The sequence below is a fragment of the Ornithorhynchus anatinus genome, chromosome X2 (genome assembly GCF_004115215.2).
Source record: "Ornithorhynchus anatinus isolate Pmale09 chromosome X2, mOrnAna1.pri.v4, whole genome shotgun sequence".
Taxonomy (NCBI): Eukaryota; Metazoa; Chordata; class Mammalia; order Monotremata; family Ornithorhynchidae; genus Ornithorhynchus; species Ornithorhynchus anatinus.
Window position 1 is genome coordinate 430,723 of NC_041750.1, and position 26,614 is coordinate 457,336.

Genomic DNA, 26,614 nt, shown 5'->3' on the forward strand with positions numbered 1-26,614 from the left:
ACCGCCTTCGCTCTTGTGCACGAGCTGCAGAGCGCTGCTGGCGGAAATCTGTGGCAGGTGATGTGAGATTGCAGAGGAGACAAGATAGGGCTGGAGATTTCCATCAACCAAACGTATTTATGGAGCGCCTACTATGTGCAGAGCCCTGGACTCTGCGCTTGGGAAAGTACAATACAATAGAGCTGGTAGACGTGGTCCCTGCCCACAAAGAATAATAATCATTATAGTCCTTGTTAAGGGCTTACTATGTGCCAAGCATTTTTCTAAGCACTGGAGCACTGTTCTAAGCACTGGGGCGATTGTGTGCAGAGCCCTGGACTCGGTGTTTAGCAAAGTACAATCCGAGAGAGTTGGTAGACGTGATCCCTGCCCACAAGGAGTTTACAAGGCTGTACGGTTTTAGCCGTGGAACTCTCTCCCGCGGCTGGGCAACCATCGTCCCCCCTGCCCCAAACCCATGCGACAACTGAAGCTGACTCTTTTCATAACCCAGGTCTTTCCCAGTTTTTTCCTTCCTTTCTTTTCTGGAAGAAATCAGACCCGTTTCCAGTCAAGAGAAGGGAAATCCTCTCCCCACGTCAAGGACGGAAGAACATGAGAAATGAACTGTGTGAGTCTGGGAAATAAGTCCATCCGCCTTGTCGTCAAATTACCCGATTGAAAGACAGCAACAGATCTGGAGACGAGTTATTTATGTTTCTTGATTTAAGCCGAGACCCCTGGATTGAGATCTCATGAAATTTCCCTCGGAAAATCGGTTTAAAATTGCTCGGCTAAATAACCTCTGGACTGATTTTAAGGAGAGGCCGTGTGGCCTCATGGAAAGAGTACGGGATTGGGGGCCTGGAGACCTGGGTTCGAGTCCCCATTCCACCAATGACCCGCTGTGTGACCTCAGGCCAGTCATTTAACCTCCCGGAGCCTCAAGAGTCCTCTTCTGAAGTACACCGGGTATAAGATAGATCGTGGGCCCCGGATCGGGCGGGGGCCGACCGGGTCCTAATTTAGCATCTACTCTGGCGTCTAGCACACTGGCGTTGCTCACCCAACAGCGTGATGACCGAGAAGGGGGACACTCCTGCCGGACGCCAGGGGACGCCCGGGTGGGCGTGTCTGACCCGGCTCCCAGTTTGGAGCCTGGGGATTTTTGGGAAGTGGCAGAGGCGAGCGTGGGGAGGGGCAGAGAACGGGCATCGGAGGCGGCGAGCTCTGAGCCGGGCCAAGGGCCGGAAGGGACGGTTGGGGAGGCCGAGAAGAAGCCAAACTCCGTTCCTTCCTCCGGACGACCCGAGGAGCCGGGGAGGGGGAGACCACGCGCTCAGCCCCGCTCGGGGCGCTGACTCTCCCCCGCCCCCGGGACTCGCCCACTCGGGAAGCCCCTGGCCCGGACCGCCTCTCCCTGTCCTTCCCCTTCCACTGCCCCGCTGCCGCCCCGCCTCGGGTCAGCTCGTCTTTGCCCCTCCGCCTCCGGGCCCGAGTGCCGGCCGATCCCGTCTCATTGATCTGGATTCATCCGTCTTTGCCCGAGAAAAACCATTCTGGGCCCATTAGCTCTCCGGGCTCGCATTATCTAATTGGATATTCCGTTTCTATTAGATGTACCAGAGGCAAGTCATTCGTAATAGTCCAATTTATTGTTTAATCAAACCTTTCACCAGGAGCCAACATCCCTGCGGGGGCTAGGCAGCGTGTAACCAACGCCAAGCCCGCTGCCGACCGCCCAGAGCATCCGCCCCGAGGAACCATCCCGAGGATCCACCCTGAGTAGCGCTGAGTATCCCCGAGTAGCCACCCGAGCCCACCTCTGCCGTCCGGGGGCCTTGGCGGTCCTGGCTGAGGAAGAGATCTCTCGCTGGGGCCACGCGTACTCCCAGACGGGAAGGTCTGGTTGGAAAAAGCCCGGGGCTGGGGTCGGGAGACCCGGGTCCAGCCGGGCTGCCGACCCCACGGCCCCCCCCAAGGAGAGTCCCGTCCCGTCTCTCCGCCCCCCTCCCGCCCGTCTGGGCCACGGCCTTCCGGTCGGAGCAGGGAGGGCGAGAAAACCCGGGGCCCGGTCGGCACCTCTGCTCCTCCTCTTTCCCGGAGAGTTTTTGAGGACAAACGGTACGAAAGCGCTTTTGGAAAATTTACATTCCATGTTCATTTGAGGTAATGTTATCATTCTCATTAATAGGAAACCCGACCCAGAACGCAACCCAACCTGGTCTAGGACATCGGCTCCCTGGGTCACAGGAAGGGACTAGGCGCCTGTCGCCCTCCTGGCCTCCCACCCTCACGATTAGGGACGGACCATCCCGCGCCCCCTAACTCTCCCCTCTCCATCCCCGACTCTCCCTCGAGGGACCGATATTGGGCCGTGAGCCCAGGAGTTTCTCCAAACCCTCATGGAACCCACGGATAGCTGTAGCCCGTCCGACTTCTCGTGGTGAACCATTCCACAACTTTTCCATCCTGCTAGGCGAAGACAGAGCAGAAAGTCAAGCTGTCACCCACGTTTCTGAGGAAGATGAATTTGGTTTCGTAGCCGGGGGGAGAGCTGCCTCCCAAAACGCAGGCGTCGGCCCTCTGGCTCAGGGTTCTGCAGTGCTCCAGGTGGGGCCGGGAAAGGAGGGGAGGGGACGCCGCAGGAGAACATCCCGGGCTGTGCCGACACCACTGTCTGCTGCTCACCGCCTCGGCGCTGTTTCTACTTCAGCCTGCCTCGTGATCTTCCCCAAAGTCCCGTGCCGAGGGGGCTGCTCCCTTCTGGACGGCAGGACGGTCCACCACCAATTGTTCCCCTCTTTAGGCCCTGCCACTCCGTGCTCCCGGGAATACCCATTCTTCTCCTGCCTTGGAAGCGTGTGTGTACATGCAAACACACGTGCAAGCACGTACATGATTCCAGGTGGGGCACGGTCCTCCCCAGGGAGGGTATGCGTTTGCAAGTGCGCTCTCTCTCTCTCTCTCTCTCTCTCTTCTACTTCTGGCCGGTGCTCAGTCTTTCCGCTCTAGGGGGAAATCGGTAACTTCCCCGTTAGACTCGGTCATGTTTGCCGCGGGTGAGCTGTCCCGGCCTGTAGAGCACCATTCGCTTGGAGGAAGGGTGCCGGGTCACAGAGAACTGTACTGGGCTGTACGGCAAGCAGGCGGGCATGGCTCTCCCAAGCTCCGGGGTAGCCCCTGCCCCGCTGCAGGCTGGTACCCAAGACTGGCAGGAGCTGGCAGGAGCAGAGGGACTGGGTAGGGACAGAAGCTGAAGAGAGCAGCAGTTCGGCAGATGCAGCAAGCGCTGGCACTGGGCGTGGGGGGGGGGGGGCAAGGGGGCACCGGCTCAGTGTTCGGGCTATGGGGCCCGGGAGTCAGAAGGACCTGGGTTCTAATGTCCCTTCTCCCAACTGCTTTCTGTGTGACCTTGGGCCAGTCGCTTTGCTTCTCTGGACCTCAGTTTCCTCAACTGTAAAATGGGGATACCTGTGCTCCCTTCTATTTAGACCCCGAGTCCCACGCGGGACGGAGACCGTGTCCGACCTCATTAACTCTGACTTGCCCCGGCGCTTAAAACGGCGTTCTGAGTAACACGGTAAAGGCTTCACAAATACCATGACAAGCAAAAAGACCAAAAACCTCCCCGAAGGGACATTCCCTCCGGGCGAGTCGCCTCTCGGGGGCCAAGCCGGGCCCCGAACTCGATGTAGAAGGGGTCCCCTCCATCCCCGAGGAAGCGCCGTCTTCTCAGGAAGACGCAGCCCGAGGGCCGCCCGACTGCCCGAGCGAGAGCTGCCCCGATCGCCCCGACAACGGCTCCCGCCCTCAGACCACGGTTCCGGCTCCCCCGGGGCCGTGCGGCCGGCCTCCGGCCGACTCCCGATCCCTTCGGATAGGGTTTCGGCGCCGCGCCTCTCCTCTCCCACGCCGCCCCGGGGCTCACGGCACCGGTCCGTGGGAGCCCCCGACAACCCCTCCGGGGGCCGGTGCTTTGCCGGCCCAGGCTAAGGGGCCGATTCTGGCAGTGCTGCCGCTAACGCTATCGGACCTACTTCCACCACCATCACACCGCCCCGAACTGGAATTTCTGATGCGGGGCTAGACTGCCGGTGGCCACGGCGCGGCCACGAAGTCCCCGGGCTGGCTGGACCCCTGGTTGAACTGGTCCCGAGGGATGGTGGGCGGAGGAAGAGTCCCCGGTGGGGGGAGGCATCATTGAGCAGGGGAGTGGTGGGGATATTTTAAGGGGAAGGAAGGGGGGCCGGCCCATCACGAGGCGAGAGGACCCAGCCTGGCACGTTCCAGCCACCTCACAGAGCCTCTTTTTCTTGCTGCCGAGGACGCGCAAAGAGGAAATCTGAGACAACTCTTGTCTGTCTGCCTGTCTGCCTCTCTCTGGTGTAGAGCTCGGGTACGGACGTAACCGTAGAGCGTGGGCTCCGGCATCAGAGCCCACAGCCCGAGCAGAAAACGGCGATCGGAATACGCTCCGAGGGCACCGTCACCGCGCATTCCAAACCCCGCCCGGTGACCCGCCAGAACTTGCGCCGTGCGTGACGCCTCGCCCGCTAGAGCCAGCCGAGTTGGATCGTGAGCACCGTGCCCATTCGGAGCCGTGAGGATGAGGGCCGTGGCCGGCCGGAGAGGGGGAGGGGAGACGACAGTGGGGGTGGAGGCGGGGGTACCTGTGGGTGCGTGGTCAGCAGAGAGGATCCGGACACGTACGACACCTTCTCGTAATGCGACTGGATAATCCAGTTGGAGCTTCCGAGGGCATAGCCGGAGCTCAGTGGGGTCACCTGGACGGCACCAAACAGCTCCTGCCGCACCCCGGAAGAAACGAGAAAACACTTAATCGCAGCGCTCCAGGGCGGGAATCGATCTCTCTCTCACACACACGCCACGTGCACACAGCGTGGCCTAGTGGAGAGAGCCAAGGCCCGGAAGTTAGGGGGGCCTGGGTTCTAATCCCGGCTCTACCGCTTGTCCGCTGGGTGCTCTTGTGCAAACGACTTCGCTTCCCTCGGCCTCAGTCACTTCATCTATAAAATGAGGATTAAGACCGTGAGCCCCATCTGGGCCATGGATTATGTCCAACCTGATTATCTCCTAACTACCCCGGTGCTTAGTACGGAGCCTGGCACAGGGTGAGCGCTTAAATACCATTAACAACAAACAACTCTTTCCCTCACACCCCCGACCCCTCCTGCTCAAAGCCAGCTGCATCGCTACCCTCCGGAGTTGGGCTTGAAACATCTGACCTCGGAAACGAAACGATGAAACTCCTGTCCCGCTCATCAGCTCACTTGCGTTTCCGTCGGTCTGCAGGTGCCCCGGGGCACTGTAGGGCAGAGCAGGGCAGGGAAGGCCCCCACCCTCCGCCCCCTGTGATAGACCCTCTGTCACCACAGGCCCCTGACTATCCCTGCCCGTGTTCCTCGGAGCAAGCACGTGCCCTCTCTCGGACAGTGCTCTGTGGCCACGACCTGGGCCAAGCTTCCCAAGGCTCACATGCCGCCCTCCCCCTCGACTTGGGAAGCGTGAGCTCCTTGTGGGCGGGGATCGTGTCTACCAACTGTTTGATAGCGTACCCTCTCAAGCGCTTGGTACCGTGCTCCGTACGCAGTGAACACTCAATATATACTCCCACCACCCTCCTTGCTCACGGTTTCCCAGGCCCCGGTAGGAGGTTGCCCGTCAGGGCGAGAGCTTGCCGCCTTAGACTGTGGCCAGTGTCGGGGTGGGCAGGGAGATGGCCGCCTCGCCGGCTACCCTGATGTGCGGTGTTTTTTTTTTTTAAATCCTATTTGTTAAATGCTATGTGCCAGACACTGCATTAAGTGCCGAGGAAGTACATGCTGATCAGTTGGACACAGTCCTTTCGTCTCACGTGGGGCTCGCAGTCTTAATCCTCATTTTACAGATGAAGTGAATGAAGCCCAGACAGGTGAAGTGACCGGGCCAGGGTCACACTACGGACAAGTGGCGGAGCTGGGATTAGAACCCAGATCCTCCTGACTCCCAGGCCTGGGCTCTTTCCACTAGGCTGCGTTGCTTCCAATCCAATTCTGAAGCCCGGTGCAAGAAGGACACACGTCCGGCACATCAGGTGGTGACGTGGGAACCTTCGGCACCCGTCCCCCCGCCCGCTCCCCCGTACCTCCCCGCCCGCCGGATCGGGCGTGACCGGAGCCCGGTCGGGGCAGGTACTCACGATTTTCTGGGAGTAGCCCACCAGCTGGATCTTGCTGAGGGCGGAATTCACCTCCGGCATCGTGTAGCACCTTCTCCACGTGGCCACTTCCACGGCATCTTTGAGGGGAGCGGGCAGCAGCCTGGGAGGAGCACAGGGACGGGCCAGGGTGAGCGTCACCCTCTCAGTCGCTCCCTACCCGCCAAGCCCTGCCCTCGGAGTAGACCCAGTCTGGGGGGGGCCAAGAGCCGCGGCGGCACCGTGTCCGGCGAGTCCCGGCGGGTTCAGCCCACCACCAGGATTGGGAAAGCACTGGGCTAAGCAATGCGTCCAGTCCCAACACAGCCCAGAGGAGCCAGGCCCCACCCACGTGGGGCTCCGCTCCGGTCTAAGTTCAGGCCCGGGGTCTTGAACAGCTGGAGATGGGCCCTAGTGTCCCCGTTCTGCCCCCGGGCTTCCCTGGGCCGCAACTCGCTTCCACCATCCCAGAAACGGGAGGAAGCTCCTTGGCCCTGTCTGCTGCCAGCGCCGCCGCCGGGAATGCTGCAGCGTCCCTTACTCCCGACACACCTTGGAATTTCATTCCCAGAGCCTGGAAGACCTCCTGTGGAACGCAGACAGGCACTCCGGGGAGGAGGAGGAAGAGGAGGAGAAGGTGGAGCAGCTGGGGAGAGCCTTCCCAGTTTTCACGGTTAGCATTGCAGGTCTGACCGTGGACGGTGGCGACGGGCAGGGCCAGGTCATCGAGGAGTCTCCCAGCCGGGAGCCCTCTGACATGGGTGTGGGTTATTAAAGGGCTTCGCCCGCTTGCCCAAAGCCAGCCCGCCGAGCAGATTTGCCACCCGAGAGGACAGGAGCAAAGTTCTTGAGCCCAGGCTCTGTGTGGCGAGCGGGGCTCGGGGCGGTTGGAGTGAGAAACACCAAGCGGCTGTCAGAGGCGGGAGAGGGACGGCTCGCTCCCTGGGAATAAATCTCCAGCGGCGGCACCCGCCGAGGCGGGAAGCGGCCCGGCTGCCAGCAGCGCCAGAGGGATCGCTTTCTCGGTAGATAAACTAAAGCTAAATCAAACGCTGATTCAAACCCATTTCCAAAGATTGAGGGAAAGTGGGAGGGTTTCTTCGGTCGTTTAGTTGGGAAGGTTGGGATTCATCGTCCCGTCCCTGAGGCGGACGAATCTGTGGCTCGTGATTTAAGGTCCGGGAGGGAGCGTCAGGGCTGCCCGCGCCGGGGCTCACCCAGAGACCGGGACCGTCCACAGTCGGCACTCGAGCAGGGGCCGGAGCCGGCTGCGGCCCCGGGGGCTCCCAACCTGCCACGTCAAGTGACCGAGCGGGTGACGATGAGGGTGGGCAGCAAACTCTACCGGCCTGGCCACCGGGGCTCGGGGAGCAGGGGTGGTGAGGCTCCCGGGCCCACGCGCTTCTCTACGGACCCGATCATCCAGGTTCGGACATGGTGGTCAGCGAGCATTACGGGCCCGGCCGCCGGGGCTCGGACAGCAGGGGTCGGCAAGCTCCTCGAGCCCGCACGCTTCTCTCTGGACCCGATCCGGGGAATGCGCTACGCCGGACCGCCAACAGCTGTTTCTGCAGGGAGTGGGGGGGGGGGAGTCCCCTCGGGGGGCGGTGAGGAGTGGGGTTCAAAAGGCCAGATGGAGCTCGGTTAACCCTCAGGATCGGGAGAGCACAGCCCTAAGCTAGGAAACTCGCAGAGGAGGGAGGGGGATGTATCTAAAGAACCCAGTCTTCCGCCATCCCCTGAACCCTGCAGTTCTGGTCTCCGGGACAAACATCACTGAGGCATTTTCTCCCCTCAAGTCTCCCTCGCTTCCCCCAACCCAAAGCCCGACGCAGAAGTCGACGGCCCGAAACTCCCGAAAAAGTTCCAGGTAGGAGAGGGCATGGGGCTACAACCCGGGTACGACGGCAGGGCTGAACCATTAAGCCCGTTCTTTAACTCGCCCCTACTGCAGGTCCATGACGCGGCCGTCGGAAATCTCGGCTTTGACTTTCTTAAAATATTATAAGTAATGATAGTCTACGTGCGTATTAAATTACATTTATGACATATCGATCTCCCGATCCTGAATTTCTTGAGGTTTTTGCATATAATTAAAAGAGCACGAGGAGAGGCCAAATCCGCCTCTCTCGAATCACTCATTTTTAAACGGCTTCCGAAGCCGCCCACGTAAGCACAATGACCTAATCGGCAGGTCCGAGAGGCCCGGCTGGCTCCGTGCCCCGACGCGGGGGAGGCCCTCCCTCGCTGGGCATCTGGGCCGAGCCCAGGGCGGGGACGGGGCGGGGCCCGGGCCGCCCCGGAGGAGGGCAATGACTTGCTGAAATCGGAGACGGCGCAAGATGGGAGCCGGACTGTTCGGAGAACGCCCAGCCCTTGGAAATCCAAGCCCAGGTGGGCTCTGCCGGGCCCTACCCCCGGAGCCTCGGGCCAAACCCCAGGCGGCCACCGGGCCGGCGGCTCGCCTAGACTGGCGGCAGGCCGAGGTTTTGGGTCCCGGCGCCAGGCAAACCGGTGGGCGGTTCGGCCGGCCGGGTGCGTGGGCTCTTGTCAGAAGCTGCTCCCCGCGACCCTCAGTGGCCTAGGAATGGCCTCTCCCGGGTCGGACCTCCGGGGCAGCCAGCCCGGCCTCCCGGCGACGGCAACGGCCGACCGCCTCCCTCCCGCCCCGGCACAGCAGGCCTGCCAACAACCCAGAGCGGGACAACTCCTGCCTGGGTCCCCTCTCTCCGATGAACGCTACTGCCAGCCTCCCTCATACTTCTCTAGGTTTCAGTCAGGTCCTCCCCACCCCGCCCGCCCTCGGCTCTTCGCCGCCCGGTCCGCGCCACGGACCGGCGGCTGGCTTCGACCCAGAGATCGGGCCTCCGGTGGTGCCCGGCGACCCCCGGCCTCTGGGAATTCAGGGACGCCAGACCCGCTTCTCCCTCGGCGCGTTGCTCCGCGCTTGCTGCGACGCGAAGCCCGGGTTCCGGCCCGGTCACTCGGCTCCGAGGCGCTCGCTGCCACTCGGGAACCGACGGAGGTGACGGAAAGCTCGCCCTGCCCCGAGACGTCGCCCTTCCAGAAGCGCTCGTCGGACGCTGTCCTCTCTAAAGAACACCTGTCCGCTCCTCGACAGCTCGGCCACGGATTCAAAGAGTAGGAGTGACGGAGACAAAAGCTGACCACTTCTAAACTCCCAGAAGCCCGCTGACAAAACCTGGGCGACCCTCGGGTGGGCCAGAGGCCGCCCCCCGCCCCCCAAAACCCGCCTCGGCGAAGCCTGGAGCCGCCCCTTACCTCTGCACTTCCTTATTTTTCCACAAAGAGGCGGACTGAGCCTTTGGCACTCGTTCAATGAAATTCACCAGCTCTTCCATGAGCAGCCTGGGAAGGGGAAGAGATGAATCAGCCGAGAGCCCCCGGCTCCCGGGAGGAAAACCTTGGCTGGAAGAGGTCAACTTCCGCCCGGCTGCGCCTCTCCACCTGACGGGCCGCCGCTCCAAGACGGAGGCGATCCCGTCTTCCTCTCGGGACGGCAGCGGGCAGACCGTCCCCCAGCCCCGGAGCCAGGCACGGTCGGGGTTCCTGCCTTCACCGGGGAGAAATGTGCCGGGCCCCAGAAGGTGTGGGCTGCCCCCCCGGGCCCGGATCTCCCCGGGAAACTCTTTTTGAAAATGGTACTCAAATGCTTACTCCTTGCCAGGCACTGCACCGAGCACTGGGGCAAAAAAATAAGATAATCAGATTGGACATAGCCCCTACCCCACACGGGGCTCACCTTGTGACGGGGAGTGCGTCCGACACGCTTATCTTTCACCTACCCTCTCGCTTAGTCCGCTCCTTGGCTAAAAGACGACCGCGATTATACCCGTCATTATTTTTGCCCTCCCCTGAGCGGTCAGTACAGCGCTCGGCCCACCCTGCCGCCCGACCGAAGAGGAGCCGGAGACGTCTCGGCTCCCGCTGTCACAAGAAATGTTTGACGCCGAGCAGCAGAGGGGCCCCTAGCCAGGGTCTCCCCCTCCCCGACCGCTGCCAAGAAGCCGAAGGGAACTCGAATCCCACGGCCCCGGTGGGGGGGGGGGGAGGGGGGCGCCTTCCGATCCCGAGGCTGCGGTTCCCGACCGGCGGCGTGCGTGACGCCGAAACCCCCTCCCCGCATTCCCGCCACGCTTCCCCTCTTTGCCGAAGAGACACGGGGTCCGCCGGACCCACCCTCGCTTGGAGCTGGAGTCTCTCTCGGTGGGGGGCCGCCCCCCACCCCCACCATCCGGTCCCCCGCCGCTCTGCTGGGAGGGGAGGGCGCAGCGCCGAGCTCACCTGCCGATCTGCACCGTTGGCTCGGTGGCGTAAACGGTCCCGGTGAAGCCGGTGTGCTCGGTGATGTAGGGCAGGGCCATCATGCAGTGGTAGTTGGAGATGAGGATCACGTCCACCGTGGACAGATCTATCAGCTCCGTCTGGAAACGGGGGGGAGCCAAGGAGTCGGACCCGTCGGGACCACACGGATGAGTCGGGGGCGGCTTATGTTCTATATATTAATGTCTGTCTCCTCCTCTGGACTATAAGCTCTCTGTGGGCAGGGAATGTGTCTGCTCTGTTGTTACGGTGTACTCTCCCAAGCGCTCAGTACGGTGCTCTGCACACAGCGGGCCCTCAATAAATGCAGTCGACCCACTCAGACGCCAGGTTCGGACTGGCGGGGTACGGATGAGCAGTCCCTCCCCAGCCGACGACTACCTCCTCCCATCTCCTCACACCTCCTGCCCCGCCAGGGGAAGCAAATGCCGCCGCTCCTGCCTCATCGGAAAACGATGCGCCGGGCCAAGCGGCGCCCGCTGGCAAGGAGCGCCCCGTCCCCGACCGGCCCCCGGCCACGGAAGCGGTGCCTGCTGCAACCTGACCTCTGGGACCCGCAGCCCCCTGGGGTCCACGCCCCGGCAGGGGGATCCTGGGGGCGCGGCTCACTGGCGGGGGGGCCACGGCCGGCACAGGTCACCGGTACAGGGACGTGTGTGGGGAACCCCCCGAGACCCACGCCGGCACAGCCTCAGGGAGCTGAGCGGCCCGGGGCAAGCTGGGAAACACAAAACCGGAGGAGTCAGCGAGGGGGTCTCACGGGCCAAAGTCCCGGAAGGGGCTCTGACGGCACAGGGGCAGGCCCGCCTGTAAACCCAGGACTACGCCCTCTGAACTGCATTTGAAACAACTGGTCGGCCAGCACTGGGACGGACGGACGGGCTCTCTCTCGTTTACCCCCTGGACGTGAGCGTCTGCTCTCCCCGCTCCTCTCCGCTACTTCAGCTGGAAGTCCACCTCCTAACCCTCCCCGGACCTGTCACCCCCCCCCCATCCAGCTTCAGCAGACCGCACGCACCCGCGTACAGACTCTCTCCACTCAGCCATCCCTCTTGCCCTTCTCTGGCTGTCACCGGTTCTATCGAGGTCTCTCCTCCCGAGCGTAATTCGTCCCTGCCGGCCTCTCCCAATAGACGGTAAGCGACTCGAGGGCAGGGATCTAGTCTCTCCCCTCGGCTGTTCGCTCCCGAGCGCCCAGCTCAAAGCTCAGGATACGGTACGGAGGGGTGGACCGGGCAGACGTCCAGCTTACCTCTGGCAAGCAGAATTCGGGCACGGAGTCCACAAACACGTGGCCGGAGCACTCCTTTAGCTCCTAGGAGAGAGAGGAAAAGGCCAAGGCAGCAGAGGTGAGCTCCGGGCCAGACGTCCAGGAGAGCGAACCGCCGCGGAAGCCACTTTCTCCGGCCGGCGGTCCGGCCCGTGAGCGTCACTCGCTCGTCCCTCCCTCCTGGGGTCACGGCTCGGGGCTCCGCGTCATCGGTGAACCTGCCCTTCATCCTCAAGTTCAACACGGGGTTCCCGGCGATGCTCGCCACCCACCCTCCCTCCAACTTCGTCCGGGATCCTCTGGTGGGACAAGGGCCGCACGTGAGCTGTCTTGCGCTAACCCCGGTGCTCGGCACGGCGCCCGGCACAGAGTAGGAGCTCGGTCAAGAGCGCCATTACTATTTCTCGAAATCAGTCCCCCGGGATCGCCTAACAGAAGTTGTTCGACAGAGTTCTCCCGGCCGACGGGAGCCTCCGGAGGCTGGCTCCGCCGCCTCGGCCAAGGGAGAGACGGCGGCCGACGGCGGTGTGGGACGGGGCGGAAGGAGGCTGGGGCCGACCCTCGGTTATTGGCTCGACGGCTGCCCGCCCGCCGTCCCGAGGTGAGATTCGGGGCGGTCGGGGCCGACCGGCCGGGGCTTTGGGGTCGGTCCTGCTCTCACACCGGCCCCAAGCCGATGTCGTTTCCCCCTTGAGCCACATGGAGACGCTGGGGCCAGAGGGACTAGTCCCACCTCTTTCCCGGGCCCACCTCCCTTCTGCCCACGATCCCCCCCCCCGGCGGGAGGCCCGGCTGAGAGCGGGATGCCCTCGGGGGGCCGAAAAACTCCGCGATCGGGAGGGAGGGAAAGGGGACTAGTCCGGCTGAGGACGGGTTGCGGGGGGAATACCTTATCCAAGAAAGTATTTCCATCCTTCAGGACCCAGCCCGGGAGGTTGGACAGCCTGGGGCTGAAAAACAAATACAAGAGATTAAATGGGCTTCAATAAATCATCCATACACGGTGATTTCATCGCGACTGCACTGGCTCTCCGTAGACTTCCAAACAGGCCGCGATTCCTGGCAGCCCCGTTCATCCGGAGAGCCGTCCGTTTGGAGGGAGGGAGATAAAGCTTCCACAGACAACCACAAGAAGAGTTATGCGGCGGCAGGAGACGAGGGGTCAAACGGGGTCCGCGGAGAGCTCTGAATTGGACTGGGAAATGCACTGGATGCCAGGGAAGAGAAGCAAGGAGAGCGGGGGAGGGGAGGAGGAGACGGAGAAGCAGATCCGGGCTCCCCGAGAGCCCCCCGGGGAGTCCCGAGCCGCAGCCCTGCCCCGTCCCGGACGTCCAGGCCCCTCCCCGCGCCGGTGGTCGGGGCCGCCGGCCGCGGTGCAGAAGGACGGATGTTTGAGCCTTGAGTGGCTCCTGCTTGGGAAAGGGACCCCGGGCCTAATGACCCAAGTGTGACCGTTGGGAATGCTCTTGAGATCAAGAGCGCGGGGCACAGGGAGCCGGATTAAGGAAGTCTTCGATCGCCACACCGTCTTGGGGAGGGTAAGGAATCGGCGCAAGAGTCCGGGGCGAGAATAAGAACGACGACGGTATTTGTTATGTGCTCACTGTGTGCCAGGTACTGTGCTAAGTGCTGGGGGTGGGGGGTAAAAGCTAATCGAGTCAGACACGGTCCCTGTCCCACGTGGGGCTCACAGAGTCAATCCCCATTTTACAGATGAGGTAACTGAGGCTCACGGAAGTGACGCGACTCGCCCCGGGTCACAGCCGACGAGCGGCAGAGCTGGGACTAGAACCCAGGACCTTCTGACTCCCGGGCTTGGGCTCTACCAACTCCGCCACGCCGCCTCGGAAGAACCCCGCCGGGCCAGGGCCGGTGGCCGCGCGGAGAGAAGGAGGGTGAGAGGGGGTGGGGGGGGGCCCCCCCGTCCCCAAGTCGGAGAGAGGTACGGAGACCGTAAGCTCATCCCGCTAGACTGTAAGCTCGCTGTGGGCAGGGAACGTGTCTGTTCTATCGTTATACCGTACTCAAGAGCTTCGTACAGTGCTCTGCACGCAGCAAGCGCTCAATAAATACGATGGGCCGAGTGAGACGGACCACGAGCCGGGGAGGACGGGCGTGTTCGGACCGCCAACGGCAGCGCCGTCTTCGCCTCCTCCCCCGCCGCCCTCGACATCAGCCGGCCTCATTCTGACATTGCGCTCGGGTGATTGATTGATCTGAAAGAGTCTGAACGGTCCCATAAATAATGTGAGCAAACGTGTCACTCCCCTAGACAGGTAAGGTTAAGAGCTGTCGGCGTTTTCATTTTGCCCGTTTCTCTCCGTCTTCCCGCCCGGGAGGACTCGAGAGAGAAGGCGGCCGGAAATCAGGCCGGAGGCCCGCCGCCCCCCATCTTCGGTCCTGCTCGGCTCCCTTTGGTTTCCTGCCTGCGGGAGGGGACGGAGAGAGGGTCTGGCCTGTCTTCCACCTCGGGTTCGCTCTGACTTGGTTCTCTGAGGATGTCTGATCCCTGGGCCGCGCCCTTGAGCCCGACGGTGATCACGGCCGCGGCCTTCCCTCGATCCCGGCCGGGCCGGGGCCCGCTCACCGGACCAGTAAGGCCCCAGGCGAGCGTCCGCCTTCGATTTCTCTATCTCAAACGACTGGGTCGGGAGCGGGGAGAAGGGTCCGGCTCAAATCCGGCTTGCTTGGGCGGAATGCCGCCCGCCGCGATCGCGCCGTCTCCGCGTCCTCGGGGCCACCAGTCTAACGGAATCCCCTCCCGTCCCCGACCGCCCCAGAAGGCGGGTGACAGATCCATCCCCGCTCCGGGGGCACCACTGAAACGAACTGGAGATCGGAAAAGGCTCGCGGCCGGCGGGCAGGCTCTGCCCCTGCCCGGGCCGGTCCGGCAGCGGAGTTCCAAGGTAGCCCAGGAGTCGAGCGAGACGACCAGTACGACACCCAGAAGAACGTTCGATAGTCTCCTTGGCCAGTCTAGCACCCAAGAAAGCCTCCGAACAGCAGCCTTGACCAGTCTAGCACCACGCAGAGCATTCAAACCATCTCCCGGGCCAGTTACGCGAACGTGCGTTAGACGGTAAGCTCCTGGAGGACAAGGATCGTGTAGGCTAAACCTACTGTCCTTGCCCGAGCGCTCGCTGTATTCTCCGAAGCATTTTCGACAGTGCTCTGCACACGCTAAGCGCCCAGTGAATACGATCGATTCCCAGCGCTCCGCACACCGTAACGCCCGTTTGACCCCTCTGATGGCTGAACCGCAGCGGGAGAGGGCGAGTTTCACTCAAGGTGGCATTTCCCTCCCGGGGGAGAGTGACATTCAGACGGGGGATCTCCGGATTGTGTCCGGGTGGGCTCAAAAGCGGCCGGGCCCCAAGTCGGCGGGTCGTGGCTCGACGACCTCTCTCCCTGACCCCCCGGGCCTGGGGCCGACAGGACCGGGGAGGGGTCGACGAGAGGGAGTGGGTGCTTCGGGGCGGGCCGCCCTGGGTCACGGGTTCCCGCGAGAGCGATGGACGGCGGGTGACCGCGCCCGGCCGAGCGGTTGCGGCAGTAGGGCGGCGCGGGGGGAAGGACCGCGGGCGGGCCGGTCGATAAATCGATAGGACGTCTTCCTTCTCCCCAGCCGGAGGAAGCTATTTCGCCGAAGGGCAGGCTTCGGGGAACCGCGTCGACGCTGGCCGACGGGAGCGATGCTGGGGGCTCTGGGGGGGGGGGGGACGCGCCCTCTGCCCCCCGCCCCCACCCCCGGTCCCCGGCACCTACCTCTGGACCAGCGGCAGGGGAAGGAAGCTGAGCGTGGAGGTCATGTCCAGGCCACAGTCCAACATGATGGTGGTGGATTTGAATTTGAGCACATTGCAAGGGAGCGTCGGGTGCCCCGACAGGCAGTACTGGAAGGTGGAAGCGAGGTGGTGTCAGTGAGGCCGGAGACTTATTGAGCGCTTACCGTGTGCAGAGCACTGTACTAAGCGCTTGGGAGAGTACCATATAATAATAAACAGACACCTTCCTGCCCACAACGAGCTTACGGTCTAGAGGGAAAAACTAGGTGGAGAGAGGAAACTCATTTTCATCCAGTCTGTCTCTCTCTCTCTCCCCGGCAGCCAGGTGGATTCCCGACTTTCCCACCCTCTGTCGTGAATTCCGTTCCCCAGCGAGGCTCGGGGTTTGATTTTTATTCTAGGGTTTACCCAATTTGCCCCTCCAAACTGGTAATGAGAAGTTCAGCTGAGTTTCTGTTAACATTTCCACTGCGGCACGACCTGGTGGAAAGAGCACGGGTCCTGGGGATCGGGAGAACCGGGTTCTAATCTCTCTCTTCCCGCTCCCTTCTGTCCCCCTTGCACTCGGATCGGCCCATTTTATCTACACCTCCCTCAGCCCCATAGCACTTGTTTACATACCTGTAATTGATTTATATTATTGCCCGGCACATATTACTACATTACACGGTAATAGGTACCAGACACTGTACTGAGCACTCGGGCGGGGGGGATACGGACAAATCGGTCGGACAGAGTCCCCGCTCCACATGGGACAGATGAGGTAACTGAGGCACAGAGAAGTGAAGTGACTTGCCCGAGATCACAGAGCAGACAAGTGGCAGGGCCAAGATCAAAACAATAATAATGCTGGTATTTGTTAAGCGCTCACTACGTGCCGAGCACTGTCCTAAGCACCGGGGTATAAACAAGGTAATCAGGTGGTCCCACGCGGGGCTCACCGTCTTAATCCCCATTTTCCAGATGAGGTCAGTGAGGCACAGAGGAAGTGAAGTGACTTGCCCAAGGTCACACCGCAGACGAGCGGCGGAGGTGGGATTAGAAGCCACGACCTCTGACTCCCCAGCCTGTGCTCTTGCCACTAGGCCACACTCGGTGGAACTCAAGTCTTTGCTTTATCCACTAGACCACTCTCCACTGGGCCACACTGCTTCTCTACATGAAAAAGAACGCCGGAAACTTACACACGATTTCTCCCCCCACTAAAGCACGTCCGACCACGGCCCAGGGAACGACTCTCTCTGGCCTGTGACCGCCCCCCCCCCCGCACCCCCGTTAGGGCCGGAGGGGATTTCGGAGCCACCTCCCCCTGCACGGTTGGAAGGCGTCTGTTCGTCGTCGTACGGTCCTCTCCCAAGCGCTCACTACGGCGCTCCGCACACCGTAAGCATTCAACCGACACGAATGACCGGCAGACTCCGGGCGCTGTCTTCACCGCTACGCTCGCGTGCCCGTCCGTCGGAGGCCGGAGAGCCGAGGGGAGGCTCGGGGGCCGTTAGGTCCCCGGTGTCCCCGAGACCCAGGACCCCGGAGCTGGAAAGCGCGGATCTGTTCCTTCTTCGGAGGCACGGGAGGGCACCGGGGTCATCTTGGTACGGAAAACCGGCCGGGCCCTCTCCAGAAAAGCTCCACAGGATCCGTCCCCCCGCCCCCTCCGCGGGAGCTGGCTCTCTCCCTCTCCCCAGGCCTGCTTCCCGCCCGACAACAACCTGCTAATGAGGTTTACTCCTGCTCCCTAATAACGCACATCATCATCATCGTGATTGCGCTCTGCCCGAGCACAAGATAATCGGATCGGACAGAGTGCCCATCCCGCACGGGGCGGCAGTTTAGGAGGGAGGGAGAGTCGGGATCTCAGCCCCACTTTTCACTTCAGAGGAGGAAACCGAGGCCCAGATGGGTTAAGTGACTCATCCGAGGTCGCGGCGGACTCACACCTGGGTCTCCACGCGTTCTCCGCCCGGCCGTTCTGTTTTCCGTGGGATTTCTTAAGCGCTTACTGTGATAACGATGGCATTTGTTAAGCGCTGACTGTGTGCCAAGCACCGTTCTAAGGACTGGGGAAGCAGCGTGGCTCAGTGGAAAGAGCCCGGGCTTGGGAGGCAGAGGTCACGGGTTTGAATCCCGGCTCGGCCACCTGTCAGCTGTGTAATAATAATGTTGGCATTTGTTAAGCGCTTACTATGGGCCAGGCACTGTTCTAAGCGCTGGGGTAGACATAAGGGAATCAGGTGGTCCCACATGGGGCTCACAGTCTTAATCCCCATTTTACAGATGAGGGAACTGAGGCACAGAGAAGTGAAGTGGCTCGCCCACAGTCACACAGCTGACAAGTGGCAGAGCCGAGATTCGAACCCATGATCTCTGACTCCAAAGCCCGGGCTCTGTGCACTGAGCCACGCTGCTTTTGGTGACTGTGGGCGAGTCACGTCACTTCTCGGGGCCTGTGACCTCCTCTGGAAAATGGGGATGAAGACCGGGAGCCTCACGTGGGACAACCTGATGACCCTGGATCTCCCCCAGCGCTTAGCACGGTGCTCTGCACATAGTAAGCGCTTAACAAATACCAACATTATTATTATTATTACAAGGTAATCAGGTTGTCCCACGTGGGGGGTCAAAGTCTTAATCCCCATTTTCATTCATTCATTCAATAGTATTTATTGAGCGCTTACTCTGTGCAGAACACGGTACTAAGCGCTTGGAATGGACAATTCGGCAACAGATAGAGACAGTCCCTGCCCACGGACGGGCTTACGGCCTAATCGGGGGAGAATTTTCCAGATGAGGTAACCGAGGCACAGAGAAGTGAAGTGACTTGCCCGAAGGCACACAGCTGATAAGCGGCGGAGCCGGGATTGGAACCCACGACCTCTGACTCCCAACCCCACGCTCTTTCCACTAAGCCACGCTGTTTCCCTTAATAAAGTTGGTATCTGTTAAGCGCTTCCTATGTGCCGAGCACTGTTCTAAGCGCTGGGGGAGATACAGGGTCATCAGGTGGTCCCACGGGAGGCTCACAGCGAATCCCCATTTTACAGATGAGGGAACTGAGGCCCAGAGAAGTGAAGTGACTCGCCCACAGTCACCCAGCTGACGAGCGGCAGAGCCGGGAGTCGAACCCACGACCTCCGACTCCGAAGCCCAGGCTCTTTCCACGGAGCCACGCTGTTTCCCTTGCATCCACCCCAGCGCTTAGCACAGCGCCCGGCAACGTGGAGAAGCAGCGTGGCTCCGTGGAACGAGCCCGGGCTTGGGAGTCGGAGGTCGTGGATTCTAATCCCGCCCCCGCCGCTCGTCAGCTGGGTGACTGTGGGCAAGTCACTTCCCTTCTCTGGGCCTCAGTTGCCTCACCTGAGAAGCAGGGTGGCTCAGTGGAAAGAGCACGGGCTTTGGAGTCAGAGGTCATGGGTTCGAATCCCCGCTCGGCCACTTGTCAGCTGGGTGACTGTGGGCGAGTCGCTTCACTTCTCGGTGCCTCAGTTACCTCATCTGTAAAATAGGGATTAAGATTGTGAGGCCCAAGTGGGACAACCTGATTCCCCTGTGGCTACCCCAGCGCTTAGAACGGTGCTCGGCACATAGTAAGCGCTTGGGGAAGCAGCGTGGCTCAGTGGAAAGAGCATGGGCTTTGGAGTCAGAGGTCATGAGTTCAAATCCCAGCTCTGCCACTTGTCAACTGTGTGACTGTGGGCAAGTCACTTCACTTCTCCGTGCCTCAGTTACCTCATCTGTAAAATGGGGTCTAAGACTGTGAGCCCCACGTGGGACAACCTGATTCCCCTGTGCCTACCCCAGCGCTTAGAACGGTGCTCTGCACATAGTAAGCGCTTAACAAAGACCAACATTATTACTTATCTTCTCCGTGCCTCCGTGACCTCATCTGTAAAATGGGGAGTAGGACTGTGAGCCCCACGTGGGACAACCTGATTGCCCTGTGCCTACCCCAGCGCTTAGCACAGTGCTCGGCACATAGTAAGCGCTTAACAAATACCAACATTATTAAAACGGGGATGAAGACGGGGAGCCCCATGTGGGCCGACCTGATTTCCCTGTGTCTACCCACTTCACTTCTCTGTGCCTCAGTTCCCTCATCTGTAAAATGGGGATGAAGACTGTGAGCCCCACGTGGGACAACCTGATTCCTCTGTGTCTACCCCAGCGCTTATAACAGTGCCTGGCACATAGTAAGCGCTTAACAAAGACCAACATTATTATTATTATTACCCCAGCGCTTAGCACAGTGCTCGGGCACATAATAAGCGCTTAACCAATACCCACATCACAAAGCGCTGGGCGAATGCGAGCATTATCCCGCCCGGCGTCTAGCACATCGTAAGCGCTCAAGAGAGACCACTATAATAATGATGTGGGTGTCGGTTAGGCGCTTACTACGTGCAGAGCACTGGGCTAAGCGCTGGGGGAGACACTCTGGGGGCTGCAGGGCTCCCCGGGGCGGCGGCCAGCGTTCCGCACAAGGTGGGGGGGGGGGGGGGAAATGCCACGGCCTGGCACCGCCCTTTTCGGCGGGGGTCGGGGGAGGAGACGGATCGGGGGGCTGCAAGGGGAGGGAAGCGGGGCTCACCAGCTTCATGGCGGACGCCCTCCTTCTCCTCCCGCCCAGGACGCCCGCGGAGCACTTCCGGCCCCGCGCCGCGCGGCCCGTCGGGAGTTGTAGTTCGCGGCCCCCCCCCCACCCCCGCCCGGGAGCGCCTCCCGGCCCCGCGGCATGCTGGGATCTGTAGTCCCCGGCGCGGGGCCGGCCGGGAGTCGTAGTTCCCCGCGGCGGCCGGGCGCCTTCCCCCGGGGGGGAGGGAGAACTACGACTCCCAGCGGCCGCGGGTGGGCGCGGGGCAGGCCGGGAGTCGTAGTTCCCCGCGGCGGGAGGGCGCCTTCTCCCGGGGGAGGGGGGAACTACAACTCCCAGGGCCGCCCGGCGGCAGCAGATGGGAGCGGGGCTGTTGATATCAACATGGCCGGGGCCGGACAGACAAAGACGGTGGGTCCGAGGTGATCGGGCTCGGGGCAGGCTTTCAGGGGGAGCCCGGGAGTCGGGGGCCTCCCCTCCCCTCGGCCCGGCCCCTCGGCTGCGCGGGGAGGGGGCCGCCTCGGAGGCGGAGGGACCAGCGAGGCCGGGCTGCCCAGGTGAGTGTCGCGGGCCGGACTTGGGGAGGGGGCCGCTTTGGGGCCGGTCCTTCTCCCTCCCCGGCAACCGGGGCAAGGTCTCCACCCTCCCGCCGCCTCCCCGCCCCCCTCCCAGCGCTCGGCGCAGTGTCCCGCACCCTCCCCCACCCCCCCGATCGATTCCCCGGGGTCGAAACCCCAGCCGGGCCTCGTCGGGGGGGGGGGGGGGGCGGGGGAGCCGGAAAATCGATTTCTTTCTGCTGAGTCGGTGGCGGCCTCCATCCCTCCATTTTTTTTTATTTTTTTAATAAACGTATCGACCCCCCCCCCCTCCCCACCTCGTGGGGAGGTCTCGATCGTCTCGCTTTATTGGGGCGAGCTCGGGGGGGAGGGGCGCCCGGCTCAAATAATCATAATGATCGCTCGGTGGAACTTGGCTTTCGGAGGGACACCCGGAGTTTTCCACCGGCCTCTTGACGGCGACGTAGTAAGCGCTCAGTTGAGGCCGCTGAATGAATCGGAATCGGCCCCGGGACTTGCGTGGGAATTTGGAGGCGGCCCGCAAGTTGACAGCCCCGAGGGAGGCCGGTGTCTTGATTTCAGGGAGAGCCCCCTTTCCTGGGAAGAGGGATTTCTTTAGCCCCCGCTGCTGGGGCGGGGGGAAAGACTTCCCCAAGTGGAGGGCGAGTTGGCGAGGTCGCCCCTGCCCCCCCTAAGTCGGGACCCCCCCAACCCAGAGGCTTAAAAAAGTGGGCTCCGCTGTCCTTTCCGCTCCCCGTTTTGGGAATCTCCCTCCCACCCGTCACTGTCGCCCGAGGACTCCGGGTCCCCTTCGGCTTCGGCCCGCCTGGGCCGTGTAACTCCGTGTCCTCACCGGGCCCCCTCCCAAAGTCCGAGCCTTGTCCGGTCGTAGCTACCGAGCGCTCACTGTGTGCGCGGCACCGCGCCCGGTACGGTTGGCCAACGAGGTCCGGCGTCCGACCGTCCCCTCTCCCCGCCGCCGCGAACGGACTGGGAATTCCCAAGTCTGGGTGCTTCGCGGAGCGAGGCCCGGCGAGGGATCGGGAAGGAGCGCGTCCTCCGGCCCGCACTCGACGTGCGCGAGTCTCTCGATTGCACCCGGGTCAGACCGTCGTTCGGACCCTCGGAGACGCGACGACGCGCTCGGACCCCTCGGTGTCTCCGAGGCCCAACCGGGGCGAAGCCGGTCTTGGCTCCCCGGAGGAAGGGGCCGCCGACGGAGGGAGCGTCGCAGGGAGCGTCTTTCGCGGGCGGCAGGGCCGGCCGGTCCCAGTTCGTGGCCGGAAAAGTGTGATCGGTTGCCGCCCTGAGCCGTTTCCCCTCTCTCCCCGTCCTCCGCCCTCCCCTCCACCCCGCGAGACGCCTCCCGACCGGTAGGTCGGAACGGGGTCTCGGACGCCCGACGCGTCACGGTCTTAGACCCGGGCGAAGGGCGTTCACCGGTGCGGCCTGAAGCGCCGACGCTCGTCGAGAGGGGAATGATGAAAACCCCATCGCCGGATCGTTGCGGGATCTTCGTCGCCCGCTCAGGCGGAGAGCGCCTCCTCCGCACCCCGACAGTCAGATGGTCTGCCCCCAGAGGAGGGAGGCGATAGCCTTCTGTAGCTTTGCCAACTTCAAATTTCATCTTGTAACTGTGAAAGACACATTTATTTTTGTGTGGTTTCAGCTAAAAACGTTGCCCACGTTACACTCTTTGGAAAAATCTGTTCCGTTTGGGGATCCAATCTGTTTTTTATTTATTTCCAAAGTCATATTGTGTTTATGTCGGACGGCTCCGTGTCGGCAAATCCGCGGCGAGGGCCTTTAGGGACCGGCTTCAGACGGAGGGTCCCCGTGCCGCGCGGGCCGGGGCCGGGGACGTGTCGGCGGCGGGTTCGGCCCATCGCTCACCTCGGTTTCCGGGGGGGGAGACTGCCTTTTGGGTGAACCCTCCCCCGAGCCGTCCAGCGCGATCGCCGCCGGGGATCGATCCTCCGCGGGGCGTTCCCAAGTCGCGGGGGGGGAGGGGGGGGTCAATACTGTAGTGCCGTCCTCCTGGGCCACGCCGGGAGACGGACCGAGTGACCCTCCCTCCCCTCCCGGCCTCGATTTTAGCCTCCGAGGTCCGCGGCCCCACCGGCTCTAGCCAGAAGCCCCCCCACCTACTGATAGCAGTAATAATAATTATGGTACTTGACTGTGTGCCGAGCACTGTTCTAAGCCCCGGGGTAGATAGAAGTTAATCAGGTGGGACAGAGGCCCCGGCCCACGTGGGGCTCACAGTTCGAATCCCCATTTTACAGATGAGGCAACTGAGGCACAGAGAAGTGAAGAGACTTGCCCAAGCAGACGTGTGGCGGAGCCAGGATCAGAACCCAGGCCCTTCTGACTCCCAGGTCTGTGCCCTGGCCACTAAAGCCACGCTTCCGCGTGGGCTTTTCGCTTCGCGTCAGTCAGCCGTATTTACGGACCGCTCACGGTGTGCAGAGCACTGGACTGAGCACTTGGGAGAGGACAGAACAACGATATAAGAGACACAAGCCCTGCCCATAACGCGCTTACCGTCTAGAGGGGGCTGCGCCCGCGGACATCTTTAAACCCAGGCGGTTCTCCCTCGGGCCGGATCGGAAGCTGATCGGTAAATACCGTGGATTGATTTACTAGTATCTCATCTCCCCCTCTAGATTGTAAGCTCGTTACGGCCGGGGAGCTTGTCCGCTAAATCTCTCGTGTTCTTTCAAATGCTTAGTACAGTGCTGTGCACATAGTAGAGCGCTCGATAAATACGATCGATCGATCTCCGCCCGGTCGTTTTCCCCGGGTCCGTTTGGCGGGCCGTCGTCCCCTCTCCTTGCTTTAAACCGTCGCGGACGTCGGCGGGGAGGATCTCCGCCTCTCTTCGGTCTGCTGGCCGAAAGTCGTCTCTCTCCGTCTCTGGGTCTCCACGGGGCCCAAAGCCCCTGCGCGGTCTCCCCGTGGCGGCCGTGACCCGGCCCTGGGCGCTCAGCGCTGGCCCGGTCAGGCCTGGCGGGCCCAGGTTTCTGGTTTTCGGGTCGGCGGGTGGCTTAGGATGGAATGTGTACGTATCGCACCTGGGGCACGGTTGACACGTCGCGCACACACGCACGAACAGGATGGCGTAGGCGCTCCCCGTCCCCCGTCCGGGTGCTCGGGCGTCGGCGGGGGACGGCCGGGTCTGGATGGAGGCGGAGGGCGGGCCGGGAAGGGACGTGCCGAGAGGCGAGCGGCGCCGGGCTCCGCGGCTGTGGAGACGAGCCACCCGTCCAGCCTCCCCGGGCCACCCTGCGGACCTGTGACCTTGTGGGGGTGGGGCAGGGGCGGCGGGACCGGCGAACGGGGTGCCCGCTCCCCCACGCTGGCCTTCTGGGGACACCGATGGTCACCGCCCTGACCGCTGAGGCAGCCCAGGAGCTCCATCGGCGCCCAGCAAGGGGAGGGTAATAATAATAATTATGGTATTTAAGTGCTGACTCTGTGCCAGGCCCCGGACTAAGCGCTGGGGTGGATGCAAGCAGATCGAGTTGGGCACAGTCCCCGTCCCGTGCGGGGCTCACGGTCTCAATCCCCGTTTCGCAGATGAGGGAACTGAGGCACAGAGAAGGCAAGTGACTTGTCCGAGGTCACACAGCGGGCAAGTGGCGGTGCCGGGATAAGCACCCGTGACCTTCCGACTCCCAAGCCGGTGCTCTGTCCGCCTCGCCGTAGCGACTCCGGGGACGGCCCCGAATGATCCTCCCCGCCCCCGCCCCCAAATCCCTCGCACTCGGGCATCGGGAGAGGCACCGGGCTTGGGCTCCGGGGGTCGGGTCTGCCCGGTCCCCTCCCGGTCGCGGGGACGAGCAGCGGGGCCTCTTGAGAAGCAGCGCGGCCCAGAGGATAGAGCCCGGGGGTCCGAGGACTTGGGTTCCGATCCCGGCTCTGCCACTTGTCTGCCGGGTGACCTTGGGTAAGTCACCGGGCGTCTCTGGGCCTCGCTTATCACGTCCGTGGAATGGGGGTTAGATCCTACTCCCCCTTCCTTTGACCGTGAGACCTTGTCCGACCCGGTTATCTTAAATCCACCCCGGCTGTCAGTACAGCTCCCGGTGCATAGTGAGCGCTCATCGGCCAGCCGCTCCGTCCGACCGCGGTATTTCGTGCCCAGCTGTTGGGTGCGGAGCCCGGCTCCGGGCCCTCGGTCGAATGCAGCGTGGGCCCGGGGTGGCAGAGAAGTGAGGAATTTCCAAAGTTGCCGTTTTTCTCCCCGGCTCCCCGGCCCTCTCCCCTCTCCCTCCCTGCCTCCCTCCCTCCCTCCGGTCCTCCCCGCTTCCCTGGGCGTGTGCCGTGGTGACATGATTAAAAACAGTAACGGTCACAGAAAGACAATGCTCTCGCTGCCTCACAACCCACTGTAGGAAGCGACAGCCGTCCCCTCGTCACCCACGAACGGGGAGCGGCGAGCGGGGGGACGGGGGAAGGGGCGCACCAAGCACAGGGGCCGATTTAGCGATGTTTTAGGGCAGAGGGGAGGCACATTTTTAACCTCGACTCAACTCCCTTCTACTGATCCCACCCTGGCCGAGCTCTTTTTTTATTTTTATTTTTGGTGGTATGTATTAGGCGCTTACTGGGTGCCAGGCACCGTCCGAAGCGCCGGGGTAGCTACGAGGTGATCAGGTTGGACAGGGTCCCTGTCCCACGTGGGGCTCACGGTCTCAGTCCCCGTTTTACAGACGAGGGAACCGAGGCCCAGAGACGTGACGCGGCTTGCCCAAGGTCACGGCAGACAAGTGGCAGAGTCGAAATCAGATCCCTGGCCCTTCCGACGCCCAGGGCCGCGCTCCCTCCACTAGGCCACACCGCTTCTCTCCGGCCAGGCGGCTCTCTTTTGTGTTTTCGAGATGGGAGCCGGCCGTCTTTAAAGCTGGGGTTGAGAAATGAAACTCTGCCGTGTGACGGGTCAGCCCTGGGACAGAATGGACCCAGGTGACCGGCCGGCCCGGCGACGAACGAGCGCCCGGTCTGGGGACTCTCGGGCCCGGAGAGAGGTGAAGAGTTGACGTTCTCCCCCGTCAGCGAGGCTGTAATACTGATCCAGGCCAGAAGCACTTAGTTGCTTCTAAAACGGTCAGGGCCGCCTCTGAGGGGGATATTTATTCAATCCTTCGGGCCGGATGTTCGCCCGAGCTCCGACGGCTTCTCCGCCCAGGGAACCCTCCCGTTCTGCCGCTCCGTCGTCGTTTATGGCTTTGTTGGCAGGGAGCGGGCGCGCTCCGGCCGCCCGCGTGCGGGCTCTGGTCGGCGAGGGCCCCGCCTGGTCCGGAGCGTTGGCGAGCGCGCGTGTCGTGTCGCCCTGGGGAGGGAGGGCCTCCAGACCGCGGATCCCGGGACTGCCGAGGGCCAAGGGCATCTCCTCAGCGCCGGGGCCCGGGCGAGTAACGGTTTTCACCGCCCGCCCGCCCGGTGCCAGGTGCCGTGTGAGGAGGAACACGGACCCGGTGCCCTGCCCACACCGGGCTTCCACGCAGACTGGGAAGAGACCCCCTTCAAGCACAGTAAGCTCGTTCTAGGTCGTAAGCCGGGAACGTGTCTTTTTATTGTTATAATGTACTCTCCCAAGTACCGAGTACAGTGCTTTGCACACGTCTGGCTCTCAGTAAATGTGAATGAACGCTCAGGACCTCCTGGTTGGATGTGTTGGCTCTGAGGTGCCGGCTTCGGCCCCAGGTTACCAACCGGTCGAGAGCTCCCTGCGTTTGGCCTCGGGCGAGTCACCGCTCACTTGCTCGCCTGCCTCCGGTTTGCCCCTCCAGAATAGAGTTGCTGGTATTTATTGAGCACCGCCTGTGTGCAGAGCACTGTACCGAGCACTTGGTACAGGAGAGCTGGGAGATGGAATCCCCGTCCTCA

At 62.4% G+C, this 26,614-nt stretch overlaps 2 protein-coding genes across 12 annotated transcripts in view; one reads left to right on the forward strand and one right to left on the reverse strand.

Annotated features, from left to right (window-relative positions):
• INTS9 (integrator complex subunit 9) overlaps positions 1 to 20,230 on the reverse strand; it is a 30,002-nt gene extending 9,772 nt beyond the window's left edge. The window contains exons 1-8 of one of the 2 annotated variants that reach the window (XM_029052771.2): positions 20,163 to 20,230; positions 15,558 to 15,685; positions 12,682 to 12,742; positions 11,775 to 11,837; positions 10,484 to 10,623; positions 9,461 to 9,547; positions 6,182 to 6,302; positions 4,653 to 4,787 (exon numbers count right to left, since the gene is read on the reverse strand). In XM_029052771.2, coding sequence (XP_028908604.1) covers positions 4,653 to 4,787; positions 6,182 to 6,302; positions 9,461 to 9,547; positions 10,484 to 10,623; positions 11,775 to 11,837; positions 12,682 to 12,742; positions 15,558 to 15,685; positions 20,163 to 20,171 — 744 coding nt within the window. In that variant the 5' untranslated portion in view covers positions 20,172 to 20,230. Of the gene's footprint in view, positions 1 to 4,652; positions 4,788 to 6,181; positions 6,303 to 9,460; positions 9,548 to 10,483; positions 10,624 to 11,774; positions 11,838 to 12,681; positions 12,743 to 15,557; positions 15,686 to 17,514; positions 17,576 to 20,162 lie in introns of those variants that run through there. The other variant, XM_029052772.2, reaches the window with a different exon arrangement.
• A 272-nt stretch (positions 20,231 to 20,502) lies between these two features.
• Positions 20,503 to 26,614, forward strand: part of HMBOX1 (homeobox containing 1) — a 60,046-nt gene continuing 53,934 nt past the window's right edge. For 6 of the 10 annotated variants that reach the window (XM_029052821.2, XM_029052819.2, XM_029052820.2 and 3 more), the window contains exon 1: positions 20,504 to 20,722. The gene's annotated coding sequence lies outside the window, so the exon portion shown is untranslated. Of the gene's footprint in view, positions 20,723 to 23,069; positions 23,101 to 26,614 lie in introns of those variants that run through there. The other 4 variants (XM_029052823.2, XM_029052824.2, XM_029052818.2 and 1 more) reach the window with 3 other exon arrangements.